The sequence below is a fragment of the Condylura cristata genome, unplaced genomic scaffold (genome assembly GCF_000260355.1).
Source record: "Condylura cristata isolate star-nosed mole 26May11 unplaced genomic scaffold, ConCri1.0 scaffold00004, whole genome shotgun sequence".
Taxonomy (NCBI): Eukaryota; Metazoa; Chordata; class Mammalia; order Eulipotyphla; family Talpidae; genus Condylura; species Condylura cristata.
This window is the reverse complement of record NW_004567105.1, coordinates 3,341,836-3,362,509: the sequence shown is the minus strand read 5'-3', so window position 1 is coordinate 3,362,509 and position 20,674 is coordinate 3,341,836. Positions and strand designations below refer to the sequence as shown.

The following is a 20,674-nucleotide window of genomic DNA, read 5'->3' as shown; positions in this document are numbered from 1 at the left end:
TGTCTGCTGAGACCAGCATGTCCCCTGGTAGCTTTGACTTTCCAAATCAACTTAGCTATTATGGATCTTTATTCTTAGAAGTATTTGAACTTCTCAAAAAATTTTGCCACATTTTCATTGGCATTGCATCAGATCTAGTGTAGGGAGAATTGGATTTTTAAAATATTAAATCCTATTATCTAGGATCATGATTTGTCTCTTCACTTATTCCACATTTTCAAATGTCCTTTGAGTTTTCAAATTTCCTCTGTAAACACTGTGTGCTTAAGTTGCAGTTTTAAATGGATCCTTTTTTCCCTTTTTACTCATGACTATTGCGATAATAGAAGAATGTTACCAGGGAGTGTCTTCCTTGTATCTGGCAACCTTGCGGAATTCCTCTATTCTGGTAGTCTTTCTCTGTATTTTACTGGGTTTCCTATCATCCCTACCCGTGAGTGGTTTTGTGTCTTCTAATCTTCTGCGCATTTTTCCTTATCACGTGATCAGCACCTGCCACACCTTGCTGAGTGACAGTGGTGAGGTGCTCTTGACCTGCTCAGGCTTAAAGGGCCACAAAAGCTCCATGAATTTCTAGTACACAGCTTTTATCAAGTTAAAGGTCCCTACTAGTCCTAGATTTTTGAGAATTTTAATCCCAAATAAGAATGTGTTGCTATCAAATATATATATATTTTAGAAATAATTTCTTACTTTTTTTTTTTAGATCTTTATTTATTTATGCGTGCAGAAATGGGATACAAGCCAGAGGGGCAGGGGCAGTGAGAGGCTTCCCCAGAGAGTGGGGAACAGAGCAGGCAGATAGAGGAAGGCCACTGCTGAGGGGAGCAGTAGGGGTCAGGAGAGGTCTGCCGCGCCTGGGTCACTCCCTGGCCAGGGATCAAATTCGTGCTTCAGTGGCTGGCAACAGCTGGATAGTGTTGTGTGTGCTATCCATCTAATTCACTTTTAATGACTGACCCATGTCATTTTATTTTTAAATTCATCAACGTATGAACACTCAGATTCTTTTTGACATTTTGCTATTTCCTAAGTTGTGAGAATATCTTAAAAACTAAATGCCTGGGCCCTCCCTGGTGGCGCACAGCACTGTGAAGCTAGCTGAGCTCGCGTTCCGCCGGGTGACCCACAGGGCGCGTTCCCAGAGCAGAGCGCCCCTTGCAGGGCTCAGCTGTGCTCACGGGAGGGGACCTGGAGAACCTGCAGGCGTGCTGTGGGGGCCAGCGGTCGAGGCTTCTGACCTCGGCCAGCGCCACTCCAGGGCAAACTCGTCCTCTCGAGCCAGGGTCCGTACCTGGGAAGTCACCACGTCCCTCCCTATCCAGGTCATCGCTGTGGTCATGGACGTCTTCACCGATGGGGAGATCTTCCAAGACATTGTGGACGCGGCCTTTAAGCGCCGGGTCCCCGTGTACATCATCCTGGACGAGGCCGGCGTGAAGTGCTTCCTGGACATGTGTCAGGGCCTGGAGCTCGCCGACTTCCGGGTCCGGGTAAGCCGCGCCTGCCCCAGGAGAACTGCCAGCGCTCACCCGCCTCCTCCGCCAGAGCCTTGCCTTGCATGCAACCCTGAGTTACATGCCCCACTTAAACAGTACCCCGCGGCTGCCGGGGCGCAGAGGGCAGCTTGGCCTGGCCCCGGGAGGCTCGGCCTGCCGGGCTGGCGTTCTCGGGGAGCTGCAGGCAGGTGGGGGCCACCTGCTGACTGCTTCCTGCGGGTGCCTTTCCGGCCCCCTGAAGCAGGGGAGGGCAGGCTGGCCAGCCGTCAGCCGCAGCAGGCTCCTCCCCTGGCCAAGCGGACTTGCTCGGGGCCTCGCCGGCCCCCGCCGGGTGACAGTGTCTTTCTCCTCCTCCCGGCAGAACATCCGTGTCCGCTCGGTGACGGGTGTTGGCTTCTACATGCCCATGGGGAAGGTGAAGGGGACCCTGTCATCCAAGTTCTTGATGGTAGATGGTGAAAAAGTAGCCACTGGATCTTACAGGTGAGTTGGGGCAGGTGCAAGAAGGGCCCGTGAGGCCTGTGTTCGTGGAGATAAATGTTCATGCTCGGGGAGGCGCTGGACTGGAGCCTGAGCGCCCCCACAGCCTGAGCTGAAGTGCAAAGGGGGGCCTCCGGGCCAGCCCCCGCCCTGCAAGTCTCTGGCCATCAGATGACTCCGGAAAGAGGAGACAGAGGGCCGACTCACTGGGCACTAATCCTGCCTGCCTCTCACCCTCCAGCGCGGCCAGGTCCACTGGAAGCTGGCGGGTAGGGGGCACTGGCAGGAGGCAGAAAGAAGCAGAGCTGGGAAACAGGAGGCCGACTCAGAAGTGAACCCCCAGGAACAGGACAGACACCTCTGCACAGCCTCTGCCCAACATAAGTGCAAACCTAGTGAGGACGGGAGCCCGAGGCCCACAAGACAGCGGGAGTGGCCCTGGCCCCCCCCACCCCCCAGGTTCTGGCGGGGCGCTTGCAGGCACTGAGGGCTCCCGGGCCGGGCCGGAGAGGAGCCAGTGCAGATGGGGCCTCAGCAGCAGGGGGCACAGAGCGCTCGCTGGCTGTGTGGGTGCAGGCACGAGGCCGTGTCACCCCTAAGAGCCGGTTTTCCAGGGTGCGCGTGGGTGCAGGCGCGGTGTGAGGCCAGGTCTGCCTTCCCGCGCCCTTGCTGTATCGCTGCCTGCTCTCTGCACTCGGAGCCAAACCAGAGGGAAGAGGAGAGGGATCTGGGTCCGTGGGGAGGGCGCCCCACACTCACACAGCGGGGGGTGCCTCCTCCGTGGCAGATCAGGCGGGGTCAGCGTAGGGGTGCTGGGGCGGGCCCGCCGGGGGCCTGAGGGCAGGGGAGGGCCGAGGCCGCAGGGCACATGTGTCTCGCCGTCCTGTCCCCAGGTTCACCTGGAGCTCCTCCCACTTGGACAGGAACCTGCTGTTCCTCCTGACCGGGCAGTACGCGGAGCCCTTCGACATGGAGTTCCGGGAGCTGTACGCCATCTCCGAGGAGGTGGACTTGTGCCAGCAGCTGGGCCTGGGAGGTGCTGGCCGGCCGGGCCTCGGCCGCTCCTCCACCGTGGCTCGCAAGCTCATCAACCCCAAGTACGCCTTGGTGGCCGCCAGCCGCCAGCCCCCCGGGGAGATGATGCGCTGGGCCGCCCTGCAGCAGAAGGAGGCCAGGGGCGAGCCGCAGGGCCAGGAGGAGGACAGCGGAGGCGGCGAGTCCGCGAGGCGCCTGGAGAGCTTCCTGAATGACCTGGTCACGCTGGAGCAGTTCCTGCCTCCGGTGGATCCTCTGGACCTGACCGACGGCCGGCACGCGGACCCAAAGTGCAAACCCAGTGAGCCACTTGCCCAAAACGGCAAGGCACCAGCTGCCAAGGAGGAGGCCAAGGAGGGCAAGAATAGGTGGTTTTCCAGCAGACGCAAGAAGCCCCCGGAGCCCAACGGCAGGGCCAGCCCCGTGCCCACAGAGACTGCGGACAGGCAGCTGCCCACGGCGAGGAGGCCCAACCAGGGCTCCTGCGCCGACTTCCCAGGTGAGGCCTCCGGCCCCCCAAGGAGCAGGCCTCAGCCCCGCGGCCACCCCTTCTGCGCTACCGCCCGATGGCCTGGAGCCAGACCCCACGCGGCTCTCCAAGGGGAGAACAGCCCCGGCCTTGCCCCGCGGACGCCTCTCTGGGCGTAGAAAGTGCTGGAACCGTGCTGGGCTATTTCTCCTACCACTAGGGGGCTTTCAGCTAGGCCCCAGGTACTCCGGGCTCTGCCGAGCGCTGACGTTTCCCCCTGGAGCATGGCGCCGCAGAGGTCAGGGCGGCCGTGGCAGGCAGGACTCAGGCCAGCCCTGCTGAGGGTCTGGGGCTCGTGCTGGCAAAGCTGCTTCCCGGCCAGCGCCTGGCATCAGGAGCTGACCTGGTCGCACAAGCCCGCCCAAGCACCTTGGTCTCTGTGGTGAAGGGCCTGGCTCCTCCCTGTAGCTGTCCCAGGGTAGCTATTCCTGGGGCGGCTGGTTCTCTGGAAGCCCCTGGAGGTCCTGAGCTTTCCTCTCTGGAACAGCACCCTGTGTGGCCTTTCGGGAGCCTGGTGGTGACATCAGGGCCACCACCAGGCCTTTTCTACTCCCAGCAGCTCGGTGGTGAGTGGGATCTAGGGACCGTCTAGGGACGCGCCCCTGGGGGTTCTCCCTCTGTGGCTGTGGGGTTTCGTGACCACAGGGCCAGCTTCCTGGACAGCTGGGCGGTGGTGACGGTAGGGCCTGAGGTCCCTCTGGGCCTCCCCGGGCTCCCAGGACTCCTGCCCTCCGGGACCCTGCTGTGACCTGACCAGAGCACCCATGCCAGGACCGTGGCCGTGTCCCACCCCTCTGCCATTGCTGTCCCCACCCCACTGCAGGCAGCCCACTCATTCTCTCCTTCAGCACAGCCGGGCGCTTCTGGGAATTTGCTTGCTGCGTGCCAGGCCCCCACCATGAGTTTCCGCTCCCCCCTGGCTCCCAGAACCTCCACGGAGGGTGCAGGTGTAAGCCAGAGGATGTGGGCCAGGCACAGAAAGCGGTGGTGGGCCAGGACCGAAACCTGGGCCAGGCCGCACCCTGGGGGGAAGGCTGGGCCCGGCCACCCCCCTCCCCAGCCCCCCAGTTCCCTGAGACCAGATGCTGTGCTGCTCGGTGCCTCTTGTCTGGAGGAAGGGTTGCCATGGTGAACACCTGTCAGAGGAGGGGGGCCGAGCCCCGCCACAAGGGGCTGTTTCCCAAGTCCCTACTGGAGAAGTAGCAGCTCCCCCTTCCTTCAGCCCCTCACCCTGAGGTGCTGTTTCTATAGAAACGAGAGGCCATTGTGTCGTCCCCTCCTGCTGTCCATCGGTGTTGGGTCTCCCGGAGTTGGGTCCCTGCACGGTTGGCTCGGACTGACACCAGGCCGGCCACAGCTCTGGGGAGCCACCAGGCAGACTGCGCCTGACACCAGAGCCGGTGAGCTGGCCCAGTCAGCGGGGCCCAAGCGTGCCCGGATGGCCCTCCCCACCCATCAACAGAGCCAGACAGCCCCCTGGGGGCAGCCAGTGCCGGAGGGCCTGGAAGCCGGGTCCCTTCCTCTCCCCTTCCTGATGCAGGCCTCGTCCTGCCACAGGCCCTGGGTGTGGCCTCCCCAGCACTGGGAGCTGCTGAGCTGGCCAGTGTCTTCCCCGGAGCACGGAGCCTAAGCTTCAGGCTTCTGTCTACAGCACAGGACCCTGGGCTGCCTCTTGGGACTGCAGAACAGACAGAGCTGGGGTACAGGCCAGAGGTATGGGGCTGGGGGGGAGGGTGAGAGGATTCACCAGAGACAGAGTGGGGAGCAGAACAGGCAGACTGACAGCGTACCCTGCTGAGGGAGCAGCGGGTGGGTCGGGAGAGGTCTGCTGCGCCCTCTGGGTCACTCCCTGGCCGGGGATCAAACTCGTGCGGAAGCAGCGGGGCCAGCTTCTCAGTGCTGCACTTTAACCCGTTGTGCCACCAGGGAGGGCCCAGAGAGACCCTTTTTCCTACAACGAACCCCAGAACAACTTTCCACCAGCCGCGCTGGGCCCCAGGTCACTGCTGCCCACGCCCCCCACACCCTTCCACCTCGGCTGCGTCCTGGTTGAGGAGAGGACCAGGAGGAGGTTTCTGGGCCCTGGAGCTGATTTGGCTTCTGTCCTTCTGTCTCTGCTGCCCTCCTGTCAAGGCAGAGCCCGCCTGATGACAGGGTGGGTGAGCAAGAGAGAAACAGAAAGAGCTGACAGCCTGGAAAATTGCTTGATAAGAAGTATATAGTTGTCAAACAGCATGCAAATTTTTGCAAGCCTGAGTCTGGCCCTTGGGAGAACCTTCAGGTCTGGGGATCGGGAGGGTTCAGCTGGCGTCTGCAGGCCCACAGCCCCCTCTAGTGGCCGAATCCAGCACCTTCCACTTACTCTTCCGAGTTCGGTGGGCTCAGCACCTTTCCCCAGCCTGCCTCCTGCGTCCGAGCTCGGTGGGCTCAGCACCTTTCCCCAGCCTGCCTCCTGCGTCCCTCCCCAGGGGACCTCCAGCTGGGCCCTCTGGCCCCCGGGAGACCCCTGGGAAACAGCCTACACTCTTGAGCTTGTTAAAGAGTGGGATGAAGGCGCTCCCCCCGCGGCCCCCCTCCTTGGCACTTTCTGGGGGGGCCACGTTCAGCTTGGGGGCCTCCTAGCCTGAAGACACAGCTTCTTAGACTAGACCCCAGAGGTGCAGGCCGGGGAGCCCTTGTGTGAGGTCACGTGGTTTGTGCTGTGGCCCCCCAGGCTGTCTCCAGAGGGAGGGGCGCCATTTCCCCACATCTTCAAACACCATGTGGCAGGGCCAAGGCCTGATGCCCGGTTCTGCCAGGAGAGGAAGAGAAGAGTGGGCAATGGCACCCCAGGGCACCCCTGAGTCTACCTTCCAGGGCCCCAGGCAGGTGCCTTTCTCCCCAGAGTTCTCTGAGGTGCCTACGGTGAGGGTTGGTTTTCCCTCCTGATCGACAGGTCGGGGAGCACCTGGCCAGCACCATACTGTGGCCTCTGGCACCAGGATTTGGGCCCTCGGGCTCCCTTGCCACCCTGGGGCAGGAGGTCTCAGGTTGAGGAGTGCTTCTGGGGTTCTGCGCTCCGTGGGTCCCCTTCCAGGATGAGTCTGCTGAAGAGCCGTCTCGCCAAGGTGGGGTTTCGAGATTCATATCGCCCGACGACCATGGTCAGGCCCAGCTGGCTTAGAAGCCACAGCTTGGTGGGTGAAAGCCCAGCCGGGTGCAGAACCCGCAGTAAGCACCCCTGAGGGGCTCTGGAGAAGGGGGGGCATCCTCACGCCATGGTGGGCACACAGTCCCTGCCTGCTGCTCTCGCTGGGGCCCGCGGGGCTCACGTCACCGTCTAGGTGAGCGAGGGTGCGGCTGCTGCCTTTCGACTCTGCCGCGGCTCCGGCACCCACGTGTGGGGTGAGGCCTTTTGGGGCTGGCTCTGCCTGGTCTATCCTCCGCTCAACCAACATCCAGGCAGTGTCTGCCCTGCCGGGCACTGCTCCAAGTTCCTGATTCAGCAGCCAGCAGAAGGAGCCCGGCCCCCATGGAGCAAGTGCTGTTCTGAAGGCGTTGGCAGGGCAAGGCCGACCGGCAGAGGCCGGAGCGAGGGGCATCCGGGTGTCCTGAGGCACTTCAGGAAAGGGACTGCGGCGGCGCCCGGACGCCAACAGGAGCAGCGCCCTGGCCCTCGTCATGCCCCCCACAGACCCGCGTGGGGGCCCGGTGCCCCTATGGGTCCTCCCACGCCCCGCCGTGACTTGCAGCCGCATGTCAGCGCCGCCTCCTTGAAGTCTGCCTTGCCCCCACGAGCCTCCTGGCCCTGGGGAGGGGCACAGGGCCCTGAGCAGGCCCAGCGCCTGCTGGCTGCGTCCAGGTGGTGGGGAGGGGACAGTGGCCACGGTGTGCTCGTTCTAGCGGGTGGCACCGGCCTCGGGGGACCCGAGCCCGTGGGGAGGGTGGCAGTCTCTCTCCACTGTAGCACGGTGCAGCCTCCCATCAGGCGCTGCTGACCTGTAGAAGGTCCCCGAGAGGGAGCCCAGCTGGCGGTGCCGGGCCAGGGGCAGTGGTGAGGGGGCCGGCCTCGGGCCTGTACTGCGTCCTGCTTGCCGCTGGGCAGGAGAGGAGTCAGCTGCCCCCCTCAGACCGCAGCGGCAGCCGTGTGGGGTGGTGGTGTGAGCAGCTTCCACCTGGGACGGCCTGTCTGGCTCCGCCTGGGGTGGGAAGTGGACATGACAGAAGGGGCCTGGGAAGAAGAGAAGGTTCTCCGGGCTGGGGTAGATTGGCTTTCTCTTCCCCCTTCTCCCCTCCCAAAGTGTGTTCCCCCATCTTTTATCTTCACCACCCCCCAAGCCCAGGGCCCCCCACAGTGCCTGACTCTTGGTCTGCCTGCTGCTGCCGCCAGAGTCCTTCTCGAGGTGCAAGTTTTTCCTCCCTAACTTAGGAGGCCCGCGCGGCAGAGGGAGCCAAGAATGGATCTGGAAGACAGGCTCCTGCTGCTGGTGGCCCCACTGTCCCCACTGTAAGCGGGGTGCGCTCTGGGGACCAGCTCCGAAAGCACCCGGAGGGGTGCCCTGTGAGTGGGGGTGCAGTCTCTCAGCTGCTGGTGATCCTCCTCGGGAAGACTTTAAACCATCGTTGATAGCTGCTGATTTAGGGTCCCGATACTCCTCCCCACCCCACGGAGGTCAGGAGATGGCAGGTCCCTGGCGTCCTGCCCAGGGGTCATCTGGCTGAGGCCGCGAGACAGGAAGCATCTCTCCCCCTGGTCTCCTGGGCTTCTTGACCTGGTTTCCAGAGCAGCAGCTGGGGCGGGAGGCAGTGAGCCCCACTTGTGAGGTGCGGGCAGCCCCAGGAGGCGAGTCCACTGAGCCCTCCAGCTCCTCCTCTCTGACCCGTGTCCTTTGTCTCTGCAGGTAAAACAATGCCCAGTCCTGCCAAGACCAGCAAGTGCGTGGTTTCCTGAGCCCAGGCCTGCGGTGGGCACCACAGGCCCGTAGGAACACGGGTCAACGCCAGCGCCAGTTTGCACATCAGGCCCCTCCTGGCCTCCTACCCAGCAGCCTCCGTCCTGGCCTCGGGGACCCTGGACCCAGATGAGGGTCCGCCCCGGGGGCCGGACAGCCAGCACCCCCAGGCCGCAGCGGGTGGGTGGGGTGCGCCTCCTGTTTACATGAAGTGGAAGCCTGACCCTCCCACCTCCCAGCACTGGGCCAGCCTCGCCCTGCAGGTCCCCAGCTGGGGTGAAGCCATGTCTATGCATTGATGGAGGGGTCGCCCGGGCAGCCCCAGCTCCCTGGCTGCTCCTTGCCTGGGCCTCCTGGCACTTCTGTCCCCCAGGAGGTCTGGGTGAGTAAAGAGGAAGAGGACGCGTCTCTGAGCCAGGGAAGCGGGTCCATCTGGCTTTAGCCTCTGAGCCCAAGGCACAAGGTGCAGCAAGACCTCCATGGCCTGGGGTGCCTGCGTCCTGGCCACCCCTTGCGGCCTCCCACTGGACTTTGGCTAGAGGGGAGCCCTCTAGCCAAACCTCCCCCACACCAGGCAGATCTTGATCCCGCCACTGTGAAAGCCCCTGTTCTCGGGTCCCTCCCCCAGAGACGGCGTTGGCCAACGTTGGCCGAGGGGCCCAGCTGCCAGCCTGCCTGGGGTTCTTCTAGTGCCTCTTCCTGGGAGCCCTGCCTCCCCAAATCAGTATGCTTTGACTCGCAGTCCAGGACAGGGCTTAGGTTCAGGGAAGGAGCCTGGGGACAGGAGTGGTCTCCCTCTCCCCAGCCCCCAGATGACCCTGGGGACCCTCCAGCAGCTTCTCCTGGGACATTTCAGCAAAGACGGGCCTCCGCCTCCTGCCAGAAGCCAAGCTGTGCTTCCAACCTGCAAACTCCCCAGACGGGCCTGTCCTACCTGCCACGGTGGCTGTGGGGCGACCCTCTGGGAACCGCCCACTGGCTCTGTGCAGGAGACTGGGGCATTATGAATGGGCAGAGCAGGCCGGTGCCAGAGGGGCAGAGCTGAAGGCTGCAACCTCCAGGGGGTCACGGGGCCTCCTCTCAGCGCCTTCTGATCCAAACTTTGGGGTGCCAATAGCACTTGGGGGAGGGCCAGGGAGTCTGGGGGCGCTGCACTGGGGCTGGGTGAACAGGAAGTGGCCTTTGATGGGGAAGTTGGGGAGGGTGGCCCTGGCTCCCAGGTCACCTGGAGTGTTGGGGTGGGGGGAGTGGGCACCAGGGACCCTGGCCCACCTCCCTGAGCTTTTGTGAGGATTAAACACTCTGGGAAGTACTTCATATACCAAGGCTTGGCTGTGTGGCACATGCTAGCTGGAGGGTGACAAGGGAGGGGAGAGCTGGGAAACAGGGCGTGGGGTACCTAGGTGCCGACACTGCAGTGGGGGGCCAGACTGGAGAGGAGCTCTGGGAAAGAGGGAGGAGCCGGGGAAGGGCCCAGGTCAGGGGCCTGCTCCACAGGGCCCTCTCCCACCGGCCCCAGCAGCTCCCCCCACCCCCGCCCCTGCCCTGGGGGCCACACTGGAAGTTCCTGGTCCCCGCTGTCTTGATCCAGGCCTGCTTCCTGCCCCAGTTTCTCCACATGCCAAAACGGGGTTATTCTCACTTTCTTCCTAGAAACCAAGGGCGGTGGGAAGACCATATGGTGAAGAGGAAGCCACCATGAGCTCACCCCCCAGGCTGTTTTCTCACCACCACCACTACCCCACCCCCCGCAGAGGTTTGGACAAGATGCCACCCCCACCCCCACCCCCCAGCTCTGAATGCTGAGGAAGTCAGCTGGCTCCAGACCGTTGAGGCTCTGTAGTCCTAAAATTCGACCCTTACCGGCTGCTGTTTCACCAGAGCCTCCTGCCTGCCCTCTCTTCTGGCTCTTGTGCAGAACTTGGGACACAGTCACCCCTGTCAAATCTCAAGGGAACATGTGGCCTTCCCAGTTGGAGGGTCAGGGCAAGGGCGCGGGGTGCCCTTGGCTCCTCACAGCCAGGTGAGACTGGCTTGGGCGGGGCTGGGAGGAGCAGGGACGAGCCTTTGCCAGCTTGCTCACAATCGGGGGGCCCGGCTTAGCGTCCCCCCACCGCTAGGCTGCCACTGTGAGTCCAGCTTCTGTAGATGGGTTGCTGCCAGCACAGGTCCGCGGGGAGGCTGAGAGCTCCCCGAGGAAGTGTCCGACGCTGGGCTGGGGCTGCAGACTCCCGAAGGAAAAGGTCCTGCCTTGTCGGCGGCGGTCCTTGGTCCCTTGGGCGTACCTGGTGATGACTTCTGCTAACCCCTCTGCCCGCGCAGAGCCTCATGAAAGGCTGAAAGAAAAAGGAGGGCTTGAGAGAGGCCCGGAGAAAGTGGGCTTTTTACTTCTCGTCAGCCCCTGCTCGAGGCCACAGTCTCAGGCAGGTTTCAAACTAAGGATCAGAAGGAGCCGGTCCCAAAGGTGACAGCTTCTCTGTCTGCCTGGGGGTGGCGCCTCGCAAAGCCGCGTGGCGGGCGCAGGTGCCACGGACCCACTCCTCAGATGAGGACGTGCACGCGTTTCCCAAATCCCACATCACGCCACCTGCAGAGCCTGGTCCTGTCATGGGAGGGCCACCTTCCCACACACCGGGGGCTGGCTAGGCCACTCTGGCTGTTCCCCAATACACGCCAGGAGCACCCCTCTGGGTGAGACAACCAAAAACATCCCCGGGCATTGCCAAGTGTCCTCGATGGTGGAAGGGCCACAGCTGGCACCTGTGGTGCTGTGCTCCGCTGCCCTGCCTGGAGGGCTTCCCTGACACTGTCCCCAAGGGAGGGCCGCTGCGCCCCCCCCCCCCAGCCCTGGAGAGGCTGCTGACAGTGCACCAAAGGAGGTGCTTCAGGACTGACTCAGCGTCTTCCCTCTCTGTTCCACTCGCCCCGCTTCACTCTTCACCACCGGCCCTCCCCGGAGCGCTGGGTGATGTACACACATCGGCTTTCCCGCTCGGCGGTGCCGTGTGCCCTCCGACATCCCGCCGTCGGGCTCCTCACGCTTGCAGGGAAGCACCCCCAGACTTGCCTCTGCCCTGAGTGCCCCTCCAGAGGCAGCAGGGCAGCGCACAGCCGCCCACCCACCTGGCAGGCCAGGTGGGAAGTGCCACTGGAGTGACAGGGCACATCCCCAACGGGCACCGAGCAGGCCCCTCTCAGCCGCTCATCAGCCGGGCCGTGCGGAAGCAGCTCGCATCTGGCTGCAGGCCGGTCACACACCCTGCCCGGAGGCCCGCGCTATCCCGGCTTGCTGTTCTGGGTCGGAGGCTTGGTGCAGAACAGCCAGCCCAGGTTGAGGGGTCCCTGAGTGAAGGCCTGCAGGGGGCAGGGGCAGGGGCGGAGCTGAGGCATGACCCCATCAGCGGAGGCCTGGCAGAGCTGGGCACTGGCCTCCCTGCGAAGCTCTGTCAGCTTGGAACCCTGAAGTCTCCACTTTCAGAGGCCCACTCTGGCTGCTCCCCAGAACTAGCGTCACCCACGCTGTCCAGGGATTCTGAACCTCGCCTGTCCGGCCCAGTTTCTGTTCAATACCGCTACGTGAGGTGACTGGTAACTTGACTCCCCATGACACAGCAGCAAAGAAGCCTCCCAGCCGCCTGGGGCTTCGTGGAAGGCCCCAGGATCGCTCAAGGCCCTTCCAGCCATGTTCTGACTTCTGAAACCATCCTTGGGGCCAAGCAAAGTCCTGCTCTCAGCTCAGAACTTCCTGACAAGCAGGCTTACCGCCGGCCCTCCTGATGGAGCGCTTTCTGCTGGGAGGCTTCTCCTTCCAGCATGTGCCCAGCAGCCTGTCTGGGCCTCCGGTCACACCACACACGGTGGGCCCCAGTCTCCAGGCCTCCCTGCCCGCCAGGGGCTTCCTTTCCAAGGCTTAACGCCCAAGCAGGCGGAGATGAGTGTTGATGTGAGGACGTCTGTCCACGGTCACCCATTAAGACCTGGGGCGCTGGACCAGGCTCTCTGCACCCTGTGAGGGCACCCTCACCACCTCCTGTGGCTTCTCCAGCCAGCAGCCCGCCGCAGTGGGGGGACGTTCCCATCCAGAAATGGGGCTGCAGTTTGGCACTGTTCTGTGGCCACCGAGAAGCGGATCTGGGAGCAGATGTCCACGTCACAGGAAATGAGAGGAAAAGGTGAGCAGGCCCAAGGCTCCCCACTGGCACCGGGCTGCCAGACTCGCGGGTGTGTGCAAAGGTGCGTCCGCGCAGGACACAGGGAACAGACAGTGTGGCCAGAGGCCACTGCCCCTCGGCACCAGCGAAGGAAGAGCATCATGGCCTGTGCTGAGAAGCAGAGTCCAGGCCTCCCCTGGACGGGTTCTCTGGCCTCCGAGTGCTTCTGCCCCGCGCAGGTCGTAGAAGCAGGTGGCGTCGCTGTGGCCTGGAGCCTTTATGCAGGTGTTCACTCAGCGGGGCTTACTGTGTGCCAGGCCCGGGGAGGACGGCCAGGGAGGAAGGTGCTGGTGGAGTAGGAGGCTGAGGGAGGCTGGGGGTGTGCGGGTCATGCGGCGGGCGTGACCTAGCTGAGGCCCACGGTGGTCATGACAGGAGTCTGCAGGACGGCAGGCTCAGCAGGGGCGCCCCTCTAACCCCCGAACCCCTTAGGTAAATGACCCCGCTGCTGCTGTAACAGGGGGGTCCCTAGGAAAAGCGAAGTTCCAGGTTCCCTGCCCTCCCAGAAGGGGGGTGGAGCTGAGCGGAGAAGGGAGGAGAAGAGAAGGAATCTGAGGAAGGCAGCAGGATGGTGAGCCAGAGGGAGCCCTGAGGACGCCACTCGGAGCAGGAGCATGTGATGGAGATACCGGGCTTGTTTCCTGGCCCTGGACTGGTTGAGGGCGACGAGGGTGAGAGACCTGTAGGGAGGCGACTATGGCCGTGTTGATATTGATTTTGAATTTGCTCTTTTCCTCCCAGACCTGTCTGGACATTTCTGACCCTTTTTGATGGGTCCCGGCCAGAAGGGGCTTTAGGCTTGTGGCGGCTTTCAGGCCTTGCTCTGGGCCATCCCTTTTGGGTGGACTTTTGCCCACGAGGTCCGGGTCACTTCAGGGGTTTGATTTAGACCTTACATTCTTTGTCCTCCGTGGTGCAGACTCACTGTATTCAAGTTCCTTTCCATTAAAGTCTTACAGGTTCTGTCTTGATGCGGTGGATGGCAGAACCCATTTAGAGCAGGCAGGTTTGGGGGTTCCGCGGTGCCCCCTCTCCCTGCCCTGTAACACTGCTTCCCATCCTCCACTTCACATTCCTCAGGCGCCATTGTCGGGTGGCCCGTGAGTGCCCGGCAGGGCTCACGGTGGCGGGTGAGGGTTCTCATTTCCCTCTTGGGACTTTCTCTCCAGGGGCCAGCTCTTGGGCCCACACAGGGCTGAGTGCCTCCCATTAACCCCTACCCCCAAGTTTTGAAAGAAAGGCGGAGAGACCCCAGAGATGCCTCGGGGAGCCGCTGTGCCTGGAGGCACCCGGCCCCCTAGCAGGCCAGCCCCAGGCAGCTCCGGGGTGCAGGTTGGGCTGAAGAAGGCCCCAGGCTTCCCTGGGGGTGCAGAAAGAAGTCGCACCACTTTCTTGCATGCTAGTTTTGGGTACAGTAAATAATTGTGGCCGGTGCGGGGCCGCCCTCCTGTAAACAGCAGACGGAAATGGAGCCCAAGCCGAGGCCGCAGCACATCCGGGAAAACCTGCCCGCCCGCCCGCACCTGCGCGCCCTGCGCGGCCCGCCCACCCAGCGCCCGGGCTGCCCCGCGCTCGCCTCGCGTGAGCAGCTCCCGGCTGTCTCCCCAGGTGCACTGGGAGGCGCTCGGGCCGCGTGGGGTTGGTCTAGAACCCCAGCTCTGGACGGTGGTTCCGGGGAGCCAGCGCGGCTGAAAGCAGCGCGGTGAGATGCTGCCACCTGGCGGCCAGCTGCCGTAACTGCCCTCTGCTGGGCGAGGGCGCCTGGGGCCTGGCAGCCCAGGGACGTGGACCCCCCCTGGGCGGTGCGGACCCCACCGCAGCTGCCAAGGATGGTTGCTTCCCCCCGTTCCACCAGTGAAAAAGCTGGGATAGTTCTTTAAGCTCTGCCTGGTGTCCTGGCATATCTCCCTCGTAAGGTGAGTATAAAATTCTCAGGACGATTCCAGCACCAGGGCTGGCAACATCGGCGGACACCCCGTACCGCCCTGGGGGGCCCCACACTGAGAAAGCAAAGGACCGGGATTTGGTTTCATGCTCTGCTCTTACAGTCTGAAATTTTTAGTAATTTTCCAACAAAGAAGCCGGGCTTTTAATTTGCACCAGGTCTGGCAAATTATGAGGCTGGCCCTGCCTGGCTTAGCATGAGCTTAAAAACATCAGGCTTTGGCCCTCCCTGGTGGCGCAGCGGGTTAAAGCACAGAACTGAGAATCTAAAGCCACTTCCGCATGAGTTCGATCCCCGCCTGCCCCGGAGGAGACCACATGGCGAGGCAGACCTCTCCTGGCCCGCCCGCTGCTCCATTCAGCAGTGTACTTCTTCGATCTGCCTGTTCTGCTCCCCACTCTGTCTCTGGTGAAGCCTCTCACCGCCCCTGAGCCTCTGGCCTGCACCCCAGTTCTGTATGAATAAATAAATAAATCCTTAAAAAAAAAAGTAAAAAAAAAAAAACATCAGGCTTTGGGGCCTCCCTGGTGGCTCCGGCGGCTAAGTCTCAGCACTATGACACTGGCAAAGCCACTGCAGCATGTGTTTGATGCCGAGCCAGGGAGTGACCCACATAGTGCGGCAGACCTCTCCTGTCTCCCCAGGCTCCCCTCGGCAGTGTATATCAGTACATCTGCCTAGTCTGCTCCCTACTCTGTCTCTGGTGCATGCTCTCGCCTCCCCACCTCTGGCCTCCACCTGAGTTCTTGTGTGCATCTTGTGTATAATAAATCTCTTTCTAAATGTTAGGCTTTACCATAGAGTCTAGCTGGAAGAATCTGATTCATTATACCCATTTGAGAAATGAGGAAATGGCAGCACCAGTTTATGTGATTTGCGCAATGTCCCACAGCAAGGAGGCTGGAACGGGAGAGAGGCAAGTGGCAATCTCCGGGGTGAAGGCAGGTCAGCGACCCAGGTTCCCACCCCACCCTCACATCCCAGCAGAGCAGAGCAGACAGACTCCTTGGAAGCAGCTTGGAGAAAGAGGTGGTATGAAAAAGAGCATGAACAGTTGTAGCGGTAGGGGGAAAGCTGGCTATTTTGGGAATCCAAGAGAAGATTCTCAGAGTAAAACGTAGCAGTGAAGCCATGGAAACAAGGCCCGAGCGCAAGTCTCTTGGCTCTTGGCCACAAAGAGGTCACAGAGGAGCTTAGAGAAATGAGTTTCAACAGAGTTGATGGAGATGGTCACAGGCCATTATTTAAGAAGCTGAGATAAGGAAAAAGGGTGGCAGGAGGGAGACTGTTGGGGGGGGGCATCAGAGGCAGTAACTGAGCACCTCTTTCCCTGGTCTGTAGGGGAAAAGTCATGGAGGCTATGGGGAGGTGGTTGCCCCCCTCCAGGGCACTGTGGCCTCTCAAGGTAGACGTCTCCGTGGCCTCACAGCAGCCTGGAAAAGAACCTAGTCATTCAAATCAGGTTGCAAGGTTATGACCTGGGGTGATCAAGTTAGCCCTTAAGTGCCTCGGTTTCCCTATCTGGAAAATGGAGAAGCCAAACCAGTTCAATCTTGTTCCGAAGATTTAACTGCCGGGATCCACACAAAACCCTTAGTACAGTGTCTGGCACCCAGCAAGTGTCAAGAAGTTTATTATCAACAGCCAGATCTTGGTTCTCTTGTGAGTCCCCTGGGCGCTCCCCACTAGCCAGCACACAGGGAGATCCAATGACTGCTGCTGCACTGGTGAGCATCTCAGGCAGTGTGGTCATAAAAAATGAGAGGGGGCCCTCCCTGGTGGCGCAGCGGGTTACAGCGCTGCACTGAGAAGCTAAAGCCGCTTCCGCATGAGTTCGATCCCCACCCTGGAGGTGACCCACATGGCGCAGACCTCTCCTGACCCGCCCGCTGCTCCCCTCAGCAGTGTACTTCCTCAGTCGGCCTGTTCTGCTCCCCACTCTCTCTGGTGAATCCTCTCACCGCCTCTGCTCCTTTGGCCTGTACCCCAGTTCTGTGTGCGTAAATAATTTTTAAAAAGAGAGAGAGAGGTGACTGAGGTAGGTGCAGCGTCTGTCACAGGACTCGGTTGCACAATAAATGCTACCAGACCTGTCATTAATGCTGAGTGTGGCCTCTGTAGCCAGCAGCCTCAGAAGCTCCGCTCCCCCACTACCCTTGGCCTGCTGTGGCCACACCCTCTAGGCAGCAGTATCAGCTGTCTGCTGTCCTCTTGTCTTTTGGACGAGGTACCTTTCCAGGGCTCTCCCTCCCGTGGTTACAACCTTTGGAGAATTGAAGAATGCTTTACAAGCACTTTCCAGCATCTTATAGCAGGAGAGGCCAGTGCTGAAGGTGGAGGGAGCGCTATGTGCAGCAGAAATCGGAGCTGGAACGGCCCCAGCTGGCTCCATCACCCCATGCGTGTGGGTCATTGCAGAATTGTTCGCAGAAATTCCCATTGCCTTGGATTTTGTCCAGGCCAATGCAATGTGTTCAGGGATCACAGGACAATCTCTCGAGGGAAAAAAAGGCAGGCCTGTTGCTTGGAGCACTTTGGTAGCCATCCAAAGCAGCTATCACTCATTAAATCTGCCTTCCCCTCTAGCCAAACGCCAGCTGTATAGAGAACACCATATAGAGAGCTGTAAGAATAGCACAGCGCTCCAAGAACGAGCCACCCTCGGCCTGCACAGGGCTCCACGTTGAACCTCTGTGCTCTCAATACTGGGTGAGCTAGAACAAACACACAAAAATATCTTCCTCAAGTAGCAGGCAGAGGAAACAAGAAAGCAAACACAGCTCACTATTCTGCCATGAGCTGCCTTGCAGGGCACAGATGGACTCCACAGTCACCCAAGTAGGCCAGCAAGCGCCAGGCCAGTGAGGACGGCAACCCCCTATATCCCCCAGAGTTCACAGCCGCCACTGGGCTGAGCAAGAAAGTCCCAGAGTCCTGGGACAGGTGGCCATTTGTCATTTGTTGTGACAGGAAATGGAAACCCACGTCTTCCACCATAAATATCTGCTTGATTTATTGGCTTCCTTCCCTTAAGTATAGAAAGAGGACAGATTCCACCCAAGCTGCAGTTTTGAGTAAGGAGGGCTCGAGGAGGACAGACGAGACTCTAAACCACACCTGCTTCGCTGGCAGAAGACCTCCACGTGTGGATCTATTTGTGAGCGTCTGGGAAGACCTTCTCCTTCGTGTGGTGGATCTGGGACGGCATTATGGGAGCTTGCACTCTTAAAACTTTCTGACCAGACATCTTCACTCAGTGTTATTTATGATCAGAATAATGGTACTCTTACTTGGAAATGGTTTATCTGTTCTCAAGTAGGCTAGCCCTGCTGATTTTCCAGCTTTCTGGGAGGGAAAGCACAATAGCAAAAGACAACGATTAGAAGTCTGGGTGACCCCCAGGCATTCCTGCTCCCTGGCCTGAGAAAGCAAAGGCAGCGGGTCCCCACATATCAGTCCTGACTAGTAGCCACAACCCCTCCTTTAGTCCTCCTGTAGATGTCACTCCTTCTGGGAAGCCACCCTCAGCCTTCCAGGACTGAGTCCTGATCCCTCATGTCCTTCTAGTAATCAGCACCCCCAATAGGCCGAGGTCCCTGAAGGTCAAGGTGTTTAACTCATCTGTGTAGCCCTCATACTTTAGAAGAATGCTTCCAGGCTTACTAAAAATTTACTGAACAATTATTTATTTGGGAAACTTTTATAGTCAGAGCGATTTAAAGGATACAAAGATGAAAGAGAAATCACTATTTTCAAGGAACTTACAATTGAGCTGTGTCCATGGATAAACTATAACCCGAATACTAGTAAGGGTTTAAACAGAGATACAAATAACTAATTATCACGGTTAAAAAGATTTTGGGCCACAAACATTTCTCATTTGTTCTGTTTTCTGTTTCAGAGCCCCCCATATTGGAACGTGAGTCTGGATTTTGTGCATGTCGCTGTAAGGATCCTGGTTCTCAGAACCTTTACAGAATATGACTCATGATCTTTCTTCTCTCTTTCTGCTGGCAGCCACCCTAGGAATACCTGCCATTTAATCTTAATTGATGTTTGTGAAATGCCCTGTCTTCCTCACCTGAAAGGCTGTGTTGAGCGTTATTACTGTTACAGTGGTTGTTTTATTATTAAAGCATTGCCAATGAGGTTACACAACAGCTTGAATCAGGAAGCGAAACAAGGGCTGAGATCCCACTGAAGATACAGGGGATGGGGATTCTGGATGGTAAATGTTAATTATCCAAAACGGAATGCAGGCTGGAGTCCAGCACTGTGCTCCTGGAGATCACTCCAGTTCCAGAGGCCGGAGTTGGCTCTCTGCAAGTGGGCCCTAAACATTCTGCCCTCCCCTGGCTGGAATGTTGGATTTACTTCACTGAAAGCTGCCATAGAGAAAGAATCCGATGGCCAGAAGCCAGTAGCACACGTCCTGAAGCGGCTTAGGGGTCTACCCTGGAAGCTCTCCAGGAGCCGAAGAGCTGTTCTATTTGCATGCAATAAATAATTTATTTTTAAAGCGACGCATTCCCTATCTCTCTTTCTCTTGTTTCTAGCTCTCGAGGACTCCATCCAAAGAGGAAGCTGGAGAGGGATGGGTGGGGGTTGAGGGGGCAGGCTGGGCAGATCGGCTGAAATGTAGACGCGTCCATTTATAAAGCTGAGAAAATGGACATAAAGGCTGATGGGCTTCTGGCCAGGAAACACCAAGATTGTTTAATTGACGTGGAGAGGACTGAGTACCGGAGAGAAGGGATAGGTGGAGGCAATGACAACCTCGCCCTCGCTTTAGTCCCCAACAACGTTGTCCAGAAACCCACGGAGGTATCTGGGTTCTGAAGGACACGTCTCAGATGTCGGGCTGGCTGGCGGATTCCGGGCTGAGGGAGGCTCCGAGACTCTGGTGCCAGACAAACCTGGGCCCAAAGGCCGTGTTCGCCAACTTCTTTCTTTCTAGCTGGATGACCTTGGGCAGGTTTCTGGACTTCTCTCGGGCTCACTTTCCCACCTGTAAAACTGAACCGTACACTCACAGATTTAACCAGAGTACACCTGTAAAGGACTGGGGTTGGCACAACGTAGGCACGCAGCCGACGGTAGCCATCACCGTCCGTCGCAAGCCAGATGACCAGCGCGGACCCAACTCCCTCGCAAACAATTACCTGCAGCTCCGCAAACCCGGAGTTTGGCCAATAAGGCGGCGGCAAAGAACTCAGTGGCGGCAAACCAATGGCATGAGGCCTTGTTGCCGGACGGGTTTCCTCGCGGTTCTACCAATAGTTTGAGGAGCTGACTCGGGAGTGACATCCTGACAGCCCAATGGCGCACGGCCGCCCGCACCCGGCTCCGCGGAGGGGATAAATCAAGGAGCCGGCACGCAGATTCCGTTATTAGGCAGGCTGGGTGGGGAGAGGAGCCTAGGGCTACGAGGGCGAGGGCGCGGCACTAACGCACTAAAAATAAAAGAGAAAAAAAAAAAAGACGATGGTTGCGCCAGGTGAGCTCGGCCGCCATCATGCTCTAGTTTACCCTTCGACTCTCCCGGCCGCGACCGAGGAAGCGGCCTCTGGGATGCTGAGGGGGTGTGTCCCCGGATGATTGGCGCAGACAGCTCAGCCAATCCTAGCTCGTCAAACGGGAAGCACTTGGCCAATGAGGGGCGATGGCAGCGGCGAGGAATTGGAGGGGCGGAACCGCAGCGTGACGGGCACAAAAGCCAACCAGTGAGAGCCGAAAGCATCCTCCCGCTGACCAATGGGGTGGGGGTCGGGGCGGGCCCTCGAGTGTTTGTGTTGTGGTTTTGGGGGAGGGAGGCGGAGGGGAAAGTTTGTTTATTTTGTTTTTAGTTTCTGGGGTCCCCGTGTTTCTGGGAGGTGAAGCGGGAGGGAGTGACCCCCGCACCCCTCGGTCCCGCTTGCTACGTCGCCTCCACAGCCAGCGGAGGAGCGGGGACCGCGCGCCGCACCTCGCCTCGTCTGGCCTCGCCGCGGAACGCCGCGCACGGGAGCCGGCACGGCTCGGCGGTGAGTGAGGACCGACGGCCG

The 20,674-nt window shown here is 60.0% G+C and overlaps 2 protein-coding genes across 7 annotated transcripts in view; both read left to right on the top strand.

Moving 5' to 3' along the window:
- Window positions 1–1,331: 1,331 nt before the first annotated feature.
- Window positions 1,332–9,164, top strand: FAM83F (family with sequence similarity 83, member F). The gene is made up of 6 exons (XM_004676438.1): window positions 1,332–1,493; window positions 1,861–1,982; window positions 2,873–3,513; window positions 8,424–8,457; window positions 8,500–8,654; window positions 9,103–9,164. Exons 1-6 carry the CDS (start codon window positions 1,341–1,343, stop codon window positions 9,162–9,164), a joined length of 1,167 nt encoding a protein of 388 aa, XP_004676495.1. The 5' UTR covers window positions 1,332–1,340.
- An 11,271-nt stretch (window positions 9,165–20,435) lies between these two features.
- The window catches only part of TNRC6B (trinucleotide repeat containing 6B), a 180,068-nt gene continuing 179,829 nt past the window's right edge, over window positions 20,436–20,674 (top strand). For all 6 annotated transcript variants that reach the window (XM_012720494.1, XM_012720491.1, XM_012720493.1 and 3 more), the window contains exon 1: window positions 20,436–20,653. The gene's annotated coding sequence lies outside the window, so the exon portion shown is untranslated. The remainder of the gene's footprint in view (window positions 20,654–20,674) is intronic.

Excerpts from the sequence above, each read along its gene's own strand:
- FAM83F (XM_004676438.1), top strand. The coding sequence starts at position 1,341 with ATGGACGTCTTCACCGATGGGGAGATCTTCCAAGACATTGTGGACGCG. Across the intron at positions 1,494-1,860 it reads TCGCCGACTTCCGGGTCCGG|AACATCCGTGTCCGCTCGGT; the intron begins GTAAGCCGCGCC and ends TCCTCCCGGCAG. Across the intron at positions 1,983-2,872 it reads GTAGCCACTGGATCTTACAG|GTTCACCTGGAGCTCCTCCC; the intron begins GTGAGTTGGGGC and ends TCCTGTCCCCAG.